Genomic DNA, 11,004 nt, shown 5'->3' with positions numbered 1-11,004 from the left:
ACTTCTAACTATTTACACGTCTGACATTACTGTACAGGAAAGTGATGCATTGTATAATATTTAATGTTGAATGCTTTATCGTATCGTTTTAGTAAAATCTAGTACTTCTAACTATTTACACTTCTGACATTACTGTACAGGAAAGTGATGCATTGTATAATATTTAATGTTGCATGCTTTACCGTATTGTTTTGGTAAAATCTAGTACTTCTAACTATTTACACGTCTGACATTACTGTACAGGAAAGTGATGCATTGTATAATATTTAATGTTGTATGCTTGTTTTAGTAAAAACTAGTACTTCTAACTATTTACACGTCTGACATTACTGTACAGGAAAGTGATGCATTTTATAATATTTAATGCTGTATGCTTTATCTTATCGTTTTAGTAAAAACTAGTACTTCTAACTATTTACACGTCTGATATTACTGTACAGAAAAGTGATGTATTGTATAATATTTAATGTTGTATGCTTTATCGAATCGGACTAAAATCAAATCGATAGATTTTTAGTTTTAAGATCGGAAAATATATTTAACGTATGGTTTATAGATATTTTCCGATAGTATATAATATAATATCGGAACCATATTTAGCGTATATATAAGCCGTATTTAATATATACGTTAAATATGTTATTTACACATTAAACCCTTATTTCAAAACTACTGGATTTATCGACTTGAGTTTGGATTTTATTGGACTTAGCATAAACAAACAAATAAGCAAAGACTAATTTGTCTCAGTAAAAAATCATACTTCTTGGCATAAAACCTTTAAACTATTAGTCCTGGTTTGATTTTATCTGATTCAACTTGAAAAGTACACCAAGAACATTCTCTCATTATGTTTATGTGATTATAGACAAGTTATGTTTCTCTCCTCTTTAATCTTCTACTGGATCATTATAGTCAAGAAGGTTTCCAAATTTTATAAATGAAGAGAACAATACCTAATGACTCTATTGCACCCAAACCACAACATTTGAAACAGTTTTCCAACTTTCCTCATATTATTTTTGCATTCAACTACTTAGGAATGTATCTCAAAATTCAAGGCCGCATTATATAAAATTCAAATAAGTTAACATGGATCTTAGAATGATTTTGTTTTTGTGCTAGACCTCTGAGTGTTACTTCCGGCTTTTTTCCAAACTTTTCCTGCTTAAGAAAAACTGGTTTTCCCCATATTATTCAATGTCCGACTAAGACGTAGCAGAGAAATATTTCCGTAGTTTTATATGAAGCTCAACGCTTGGATGGCGAAAATAAAATCTGCATTTGTAGCGAATTTCATACCAGCTAATGTTTAAACGAATACAATAAATGGGCTGAAAATTTACGCGAAATCTCAGCTTTCAATAATATATGGTAAAATTTTAAAAAAAACTCATATTTTCTTGTATGAGGCATGTTCTTCAACTACTACGGAATTTCCTCTTTTTTGAAAAATAAGTTTTTCTCGTGGTAGCAAAGGTAAAGTCTTAAATATCTTAATAAATAAGTGCAAGATTTTTTGTTGTTGCAGTTCATTTACGTCGCACTAGAGCTGCGCAATGGGCTATTGGCGACAGTCTGGGAAACATCCCTGAGAAAGATCGGAAGCCGTGCCATCACAATTTTGATCCTCTGCAGAGGGTATGGCACCTCTGCTTCGGTAGCCCGACGACCTGCACGCGAAGTCGAGCATTTTACGGTAGAACAGTTTAACGAGGATCAGTACCTCACACACTCGGTCCCTACTCGGACTAATCAAAAAATCACTTGGCTTAAATCATGAACCAGAATTACGCAGCCTACCGCAAAATCCAATACATTTGATATCTTTCTGGATTAGTATTGATTTGGGTCAAAAGATAGCTAAAATTAATACGGATCTTTCTATTGTAAGAGCCCTTGCTCTCGAAGTATTAAACATTTTTTTACCCTGAATCAGAGTAGTCCCGCATCTTTACCGATGGATCTCTCCTGTCTGATAGCCCTAACACAGGTGTCGGAGTTATCCCACACAGTTTTTCTTTCCACGTCCGTATGGGACTAGGGAACTGCGTTTGACGGAGAAATTGCTGCGAACCACAAAGCTCTGTCCTGGCTGCAATGTCACGTCGAAAAATTCCCAAGATCTGTTATCCTCATCGATTCAAGAGCTGCTCAGTTGGCTATCGTTTGTGACAATAATCCCAGAAGATGGGACATATTGGATAGCCGTTATCATCTTAAAATCGTAGCATCACTTGAAAAAGCTATAGTACTACAGGGGGTTCCTGCCCACTGGGGAGTTCCAGGCCGGGAGAAAGTGGACTTTCTGGCTAAAAAGCGTGCCTTAATTACGCAAAGAATTTTTCGTCCTAGATGCCCTTCCATACTATTAAAAATCTTATTAAAATATCTATTAAAGACAGTGCTCAGGAAAACCTCCATAACTGTGTTACCTAAAAGTCCTGGAATAATGCCATCCCAAATATATGTAATGGCCCAGGGCGTAGATCAGTGGCTGAATTTAAAAGTTACAGTGGTATTTAAAGGTTACATTTTCTTTCCACCTGTTGAACGGAAAACTTTACAAGTGCAAAAGGTTTCCGAATTTCTCTCTTTTGGGTCAATTTTGCCCTCCAAAGAAACTTTAAATTAGCTGTGAGAAGCTCTAAATACAATCACTTCAAAATGGACTACAGATTACTAATTAAATACTTACGCAAAATATTTAGAAAAGGTACCATAAATGAAATAAATGGGGTCATTATACATCCCATTATGAGGTATAGTCGGTGATATCTCGTATTGCACGAGGGCATCCATTAGGGCCAAACATCTAAAAGTCAACACGGATCGCTTCAAATATTCCTAAAAATGTAATGAAAATATACTTAAAAAGCAGTTCGTAAAAAGCGGGAGTATTACATATGTTACCGGCAAAGTTAACATATGTTACCGGCCTCTGTGTAGGGTAAACCGGGCAAATGTATACCGGGCAATGGCACTGAACCTTAAAAAAACATCAGTGTAGGGTATACCGGGCAGTGACACTTGACCTTTAAAAAAACATCAGTGTGGGGAGTACCGGGCAGTGGCACTGAACCTTTAAAAAAGCCTCAGTGTAGGGTAAACCGGGCAGATGTACACCGGGCAATGGCACTGAACCTTAAAAAAACATCAATGTAGGGTATACCGGGCAGTTTCACTTAACTAGACCTAGTATATATTTCGGACATTTACCAAAGGTCTAGTCATACTAGGTCTAGTTAAGTGCCATTGCCCGGCATACATTTGCCCGGTATACCCTACACTGATGTTTTTTAAGGTCAAGTGCCACTGCCCGGTATATCCAACACTGATGTTTTTTTAAGGTTCAGTGCCATTGCCCGGTATACCCTACACTGATGTTTTTTTAAGATCAAGTGCCATTGCCCGGTTATATTTGCCCGATACTCCAAACACTGATGTTTCTTCTAATCTATCGTTAGTAAATATTAAAATATCGAATAAATGTAATTATATCCACGAATAAATTAATATGAAATCGGATGTAATAAATATTTCGGACATTCACCAAAGCGACTATGTGATTGTCAACATTCACCGGTGAAAGTCAACAATCACCGATTTCGCTCATTCACAGTAACATGCGCATCATTTACATAATAACCTCATCAGGATGTTTATTTCATACTTTGCCTAAATAGCATCTGGCATTGTATGGAATGCCTAGGCATTCTATACAATGCCTAGGCAAAGTATGTAATACTTTTCACATTTCATACTTTGCCTAAAAAGTTAGGCATTCTATACAATGCCTAGTCATTCTATACAATGCCGGCGTTTCATACTTTACCGGTGACATATAGATCTAAACTTTAGGCTCAGACAACAATTAAATATAAATTTAATCAAATTTATCATCATTAGAATGTTTTAAGGAAATTTATAATTTTATCTTGTAATAGAAATTTTCCATAAATACAGATTTTTTTTACTAAAATGGCCATTTAAAATGTTAACTGAACCCAATGGCAGTTTGTTTTTCGCTGCTCAGATCTAGTCCTGGCTCAGATCTATATTTTATATTACACGTTATCACGGAACACGGAAAATGAAATACTGGACAGATGGTATTATGTATATTTTCCTAGGTAGTCACTAGGTCAGCGGTTCCCGAATAGTGTTCCGGGGAAGACTAGGGTTCCTTGGAAGAGTTAAATGGGTTACGTGAGTTAGTATTTTCATAATCAATCGTGAGTTTTGAAATCTCCAATTATATTTAGATTCAACTTATAATTCATAATGTGTCTTTCGATTGTCTTTATGAAAATAATGTCTATATGAAATATAAATATATATTATTGTAAGATGCCAATGAAATAAAAATTACTTCTTTTTATAAGAAAATATAATTTTTCTAACAATATAATTGAAAAAATTATGTTAAGAACAAGCATTTTTGAAATATTACATTAGTATTTCCAATTACGCTTTTCATATCGAAATAAAATAAAAAAAATTAATAAAGAAATATCTTTCCTTGACGTCTTTTCAACGTATTAAGCAGTTATTGTAAGTTTTCATTTCGAAATAAACCATAATTCGGCTTCTTTTATTAACTTTCAGTTTATGCATGTACTCCAAAGACAAATTTATGGCTAGAGAGACAAGATATACTAACACTAAGACTGCAAATTTAACTGTAGGTATAAAACTTAATTTATGATTAGTAATGATAAAACGATGAAAACTCCTTCCGCTAATTAAATATTTAAAAAAAATTAATTAAATTATTAACTAATCACTAATTAAATTATTTAAAATGTCGTGGTTCCACCGAAAAAAAGGTTGATTAATAAATAAAAGATCATAAAGTTGAAATTAACAAATATCGATTATTTGATAACTTCAACAATATAGTGATACTACATATGTAATATTTTACTGAGTGAAAGATTTTAAACATTTTAATTTAGGGTTTCGATGCATCGCTAAATTTAACGATAAAAGCAATGCTTTTATTTTAATAAAAATAGATTAAAGTAATAACTTTAAGCGTATTTATCCAAAATTAAATTAAGTTTCCAACTCATCAAGTTCGTATGAAATATTGTTCCAACAATATGCCGCACTCAAGAAACAGCTGTTGGTGCAGCACACTCAGGTGTCAACGTTAATACATAAAAGTCATATACCAACCATATTCTTCAATTCTTCATTGGAGGGAGGATAGCGAACTAATGCCATATTTGGTCTTGGAAGATCGTCAGGAACATAACGAAGATTTACTGCTAATGATTTCATGTATACTAAATATTGATTAACTCTTTCGCATGGCATTTTCTCAACATTCATGTCCACAATAAATGCCTGCTCTATTCTGTCGGGCTGAAATATAAAATTCATAAAATATAAAATTCGCTGCACTGCCATAGGTACCTGTTTTATAGGGTGGGCCACATTCACATATCGCACAATAGAGAACAACACACAGAGAGAAACATCCATGTCCTGAGCGGGATTCAAACCCGCAGTCACTGGCTTCGCAGTCAGGCACGCTAACCACTCCACCATCTGGCTGGCATTTTGAGATAACAAAACTAATTTTAGAAGTGATTTTAAACTGTCCAAATCACTTTTTACCATTTTTTTGCATAATATAGACAGTTTTTCTCTCGTAAATTCATTTTAATAGCAACTATTTATCAAATATTAAGTTCATTTACAACAGGAATTTAATGACACAATAAACAAAGAAAAGGGAACAAATATTTATAATTATGTCTTTCAATATAATAAAAACCCACGATCCAGTTCAGCTATCTGTTTTGTGTGCGATGCTTTGCTCTATGAATTAATAACCAGCTTTCTAACACTTTATTTTAAGCAGTAAGAGATGTGATTGTACATGCGTCAGTGGAACAATTAGAAACCATAACTGTCAAAGGGTTTCTTCTGTGAATATGAATGAAATTATTATGCATTACCATTTTCTGATAAGTAATATTTGCATTACACCTGCAAATTTCAACCACTTGATTTAAATTTAACTTTAATTTTTTTTTATATTTAAAGTAGTAATGTTATTTTTGATCTCTCTCGCATCTTTCTGAGGTTGGTTTTGTTGGTACGTTTGTGACAACTCACTACCCAACACTAACCAAGCGCCAGAACCCCCGTCCTTCAAGACTTTTTCTTTACAGCCTTAGGAATGTCACGTTAGTTCGTCCCCGAGTAGACGACGTAAGCACACTGCCTGAACTAGTACCACTTTCTTAAACTTCTTGACTTTTTTTGCTAACAACCCTTTTTTCGACTGCGCCACAGGAGCCTTCGCGCTTGTGAAAAAATATTCTTTAATTTTGCTTCTTATGTTTCTGACTAACATACTTGCAGATTTTCTAATACTAATTCAAAATCATCCCGGTCATAAAATGTCATTAATCAAAAAATCATTTAAACCTACCTGCTGTAAGGCAGCTTGGATAGCAGTCATTCCACCCATATTATGACCCACTAAAACAGCTCGATACACCTCTATTTTATCCATGAAGTGATATAGATCATAAATATTGTTATCAAAATTGGAATCCATTGAGTGTTCACTTTCGCCATGATTTCTAGCATCATAAGTATAAACCTAAAATATGTATTTCATTATATATATATATACATATACTCATAAATATACACATACATACACACATATACATATACATATACATATACATATACATATATATATATATATATATAAAGTTTTTTTTTATGCAAGTATAAAGGTATATGATGTTTTAGTAATAATTAAGAAGATAAGGTAAAAGAAATTGGGAACTACTACTTAATACTAATTATTTACATAAAAGATTTTGCATCATCAACCGATTTTTTTAAAAGACATTAATTTTTATAATTTACCTTAAAATAATTTTTTTCATCTTTCATACCAGAGTTAAATTTAAATCATTTTTATGGGGTTAAAGGGATAGAAAAACAGAAAAAAATTTAAATTATCAATCTTTTTTCTTGAATTGGTAATTGAATACGTTTTCACTGAAAAATTAAAAGATGCAAAGAAAGTGTTTCACTAAACTGATTCATTGATTTACAACCATATAAAGAAAGCTGTACAAGTGAGAAGCTTATAAAACTTTTCGCGATAGTCTTGTATAACTAAAAGAAATTCATTAAAATTTCACCGATACAATGAAAATAAATTTCCCCAAAACACTTCAGTGACCTTAAGTGAGCGGGGTTTTAACAAATTTTCATCTAAATAGTTCAAAGTGCATTCTTGTGAGAAGTAATATAAGGTATTTAAATATTAATCACATGTAAAACTTGTTTTTACTCCAAATAATTAAGTAACTATGGAAACATTTAAATAGTAAGCGACAAGCATACCTTCCTCTTTGTTACGTCAGCCAAAAGTTGAGGTATAGCTTTCCAATTTTCCTTGTTCTCCATCAAACCATGCAAAAGAATGTAAGGGCATATAGAACAACTTCCTCCAGAAGCTTCAAACACTCGATGGGCAATCTTGATTGGTTGATAATATCTATAAGAAATTTTTTAATTGTAGATGTAAGTAGGGGTTTGTCATAAATGACATTGCAGTGGATTTGGATTTTAAATTATTGCATTGAAAATTTATACAATGATAAACATTTCACTTTGACGTTAACTTGCAAGCAAAGCTTCAATTTGGAGAAATCTGTAAGCCTTAATCATCCATTTAAGCTATTTTAATCATAGTGTTTGCACTCAGCGTTAAATTTTCTGCTCGTATAGCCAAAAGTACATAAAACTTACAAAGAAATGCTCAGATTATCATTTAGTGACTTCATCCACAGAGTGATGAAAAATCAAAATTTATTCAAATAAAAGTTATTCAATGTATGGATTTTTGTATAGACTGTTCATAATATGCAGTTTTAAATTATTATAAGTGAAATTATTCATGTTAGGGGTCGAAAATTAATATTTAACAGAGGAAAACACGAAAACGCTATGAAAGTCTGACAAATCCCATAGAAGGAAAGAAAGTGTAATAAACACCAAAATTGGTTTGATTGTGAGTGGAACAAAGCATGAAATAAAAGAGACTATTGGAAACAACTTCAAATTTCAACTACAAATTAAGCATCTTTCAGTGCCTTATTAGTTCTAACTTCCTCTACGGTAATGGGGTATCGCTTTTCTTTTATCCTGATTAAAATTATAAATTGCAACTTAGAGTGGACTTAGAGTTTATATCTAGTTTTCATTTTTGATAAGGATTCCAAAAACAAACATTAAAGGCATTCTTTAAGGAAAATGTTTAAAACTTTAATCTCAAGAAATCCAGTCCAAAAGTTGTACATCACCAATAAATTTTTCCCATGAAAAGTTCTTCAATTATCGCAATTGCCAAATAAATATTCTGAACATAAAATCAAGTAAGCTAGCATTTTTAAAACTCTAAATAATCTTAAACTTTTGATGCAAAAATACCTCACAATGATGGCATTCAAATTATTTAAGAAACAGTGTGCTTACGTATTTTCAGGAAAATTTCAATATTTTTCATGCATGCTCGTATTTAATTAAAAATGAATGTATCGCCACAAAAGCGAATAAAGGAACATTTACTTTTTCTTTTGCTGAATGATAAGATTATTCGTATGCATGGCAGTATAAAACAATAGAAATTCGTTGTCCCAAAGATTAAAATTCATAAGCTTGGTTGACATTGTGAAATCTATTTAAATTTCATAAATGAATTTATTAAACATCTCTATAACGAAATTTAGTTTAAGAAAAGGGAAATTTCAGGTACTGGTGCACGCATAGCGTCTGACTCCTGGTACTAGTACCTCACCAACGGTCACTCTCCCTACTTGTTAATTTTTGTCATGGATTTATAAGTTCATAGGATCTATGTATAGAAGAATGGTTTTTCAAATCAGGTACTTTTCAAAATAACATCGTAAGAGCCGTGGTGGCCCTGGGGGCAGACCGTTAGCCCCTCAATGACATGAGCAGGTTCGAATACCATCTTGGCTGGTTGATACGAATTCTGTTCGCATCAACCTCAGGGCTGACGTAAAATATTCTCAGGTTTAGACGGATCATGGGTTGGAATCTCCTTGTCCTCGAGCTAACCATGGACGATTTTCATGGTTTTCCTCTCCATGCAACGCAAATGAGGATTCACTCCATTAAAAAGTCCTCCAAGAAGACAAATTTCTCCTAATACTAAATAATATTGAAAAAAATATTTGAATAAATTATTCTACTGTAGTCAAATCAAATCAAATAATTTTGACAATTCTGGTGTTTTATTTAAAAACAAATTCTTACCTCTCAAAGAGTTGTTTCGAGTTGCTCTCAAAAGTTTGAATCTGAACCTTGACTTAAAGTATTAAGGAAAACAATAAAATTCGTACCTTTTAAAAACACAATAAATTAAAAAAATAATGCGATTGATGTTATTTTTGTTTATTTAAAATTGAAACTTAATCAAATTAGTTCCAGGTAATTATCAATAATGAGCAATTTATTATTTTTCTGTTTATTTATTTTTTTTTTTTTTTTTAATTTAAGGATGATAAAATAAGATTTTCNTTTTTTTTTTTTTTTTTACATTTAAATATCTATTTAGATCGATGAGTTTATTGTTTTGCTCGTGTTCATTAAAAGGGGCATATATTACTTTTCCCAATTTTCTTTCTTTAAGTTCTTACAGTTCAATTATACGTCCCATAAATATTAACGTTGTACGCATTGTAATTTTCAAGCAATGAAGTAAAGTATAATTTAGAGAACTTAAAACACATTTAAAAAACGTAGTATTGTTTACTCTGACATGATACAAATCTAAATTGAAATAAAATGCAAACATAACTTTGGAAATTGCTTATCGTATAAGAAAACTTTTCTTACCTGGACATCTTTATGAGATGATACTTGTAATGTTTGCCGAAAATAAGCTAAGATCACAGCTTTTCATGCAAAAGGAAAAGTATTACTGGATTAAAAGTCGAGATCGTGTGGAAAAAAACGTGTTTATAATGTTCATTGGTACAACATACATTTGCAGGCTTGTGTGCTCAATTAAGGCTTATAAACCGTTGTTAAGTAGATGGACAGATAGCTCAATACAGATAAGGACATCACAAAGAATGCATTGAGCGTTCGGGCGGGATTCGAACCCGCCACCTCCACGATTAACAGAGCGTTTGGCGGGCGATACCTCTCGGCCAAGGAGGCCTCAAAAACCGTTTTATTGTATTGTTACATATAAATATGAAGACTTGTATAGTCATTGAAAAGACGGCTTATAAGCTCTTTACAAAAAAAAACTATCATCAAGGATAAAGTAGGCAGACAGCCTTAGTGGTGCGCTTCTCTCTTTTATTATAGTTACAAAGCTAATTGCATATTTAAGGATGCTAAAGAAATTACGCATTTTCACTTAAAAATGTTTTACGCAAATATATATAAAAACATTTTGTAGTAAGTGCATTGCGCTAAATATACGTACGTGGACTTACAAAATGCTACGAGAAAGGCCTCTCAATTATCTTGAAGTCTCCATTGCCTCTATTTCACCTAACTTTTGACAACGTGGAGGTAGAGGGTTCGATTCTCGTAGCAACTCTGGAGGCATAAACCATTTATCTCTGATTTCTTCCATATTTTTATAGTTTACCAGCCATCATTTGTACTGAGAGCCAAAACACTTTATATTTAAACTAATTTATAAATCTGCGTTCTTTTCCGATATAGTGCTGAGGTTGCAGATTAGATTTCCACAATAACTTTAATTTCATCATTCGTTAGATGAAACTCTGTGATACATGATCGTTAATTTGACGAGGACATATAAGCTGTTCGAATGCCAGCAAATTTGAGCATGTTTCTATGTATATGTTCTATGTTGTTGTTGCTGTTGTTAATTTACGTCGCACTAGAGCTGCACAATGGGCTATTGGCGACGGTCTGGGAAACATCCCTGAGGATGATCCTACAACATGCCAT

The 11,004-nt window shown here is 32.6% G+C and overlaps 1 protein-coding gene across 5 annotated transcripts in view; it reads right to left on the bottom strand.

Annotated features, from left to right (window-relative positions):
• Positions 1-11,004, bottom strand: part of LOC107437182 (sn-1-specific diacylglycerol lipase ABHD11) — a 14,240-nt gene that overhangs the window by 2,341 nt on the left and 895 nt on the right. Inside the window, exons 1-5 of one of the 5 annotated variants that reach the window (XM_043046355.2) lie at positions 9,907-10,073; positions 7,387-7,540; positions 6,449-6,622; positions 5,182-5,370; positions 2,699-2,847 (exon numbers count right to left, since the gene is read on the bottom strand). In XM_043046355.2, the coding sequence (XP_042902289.1) occupies positions 2,699-2,847; positions 5,182-5,370; positions 6,449-6,622; positions 7,387-7,540; positions 9,907-9,914 (674 nt within the window). In that variant the 5' untranslated portion in view covers positions 9,915-10,073. Of the gene's footprint in view, positions 1-2,698; positions 2,848-5,181; positions 5,371-6,448; positions 6,623-7,386; positions 7,541-8,520; positions 8,545-8,613; positions 8,861-9,906; positions 10,074-11,004 lie in introns of those variants that run through there. The other 4 variants (XM_043046354.2, XM_043046358.2, XM_043046356.2 and 1 more) reach the window with 4 other exon arrangements.

Source organism: Parasteatoda tepidariorum, chromosome 5 (assembly GCF_043381705.1).
Source record: "Parasteatoda tepidariorum isolate YZ-2023 chromosome 5, CAS_Ptep_4.0, whole genome shotgun sequence".
NCBI classification, from domain to species: domain Eukaryota; kingdom Metazoa; phylum Arthropoda; class Arachnida; order Araneae; family Theridiidae; genus Parasteatoda; species Parasteatoda tepidariorum.
The sequence above is the reverse complement of the archived record's forward strand: the minus strand, read 5'-3'. Positions and strand labels throughout refer to the sequence as shown.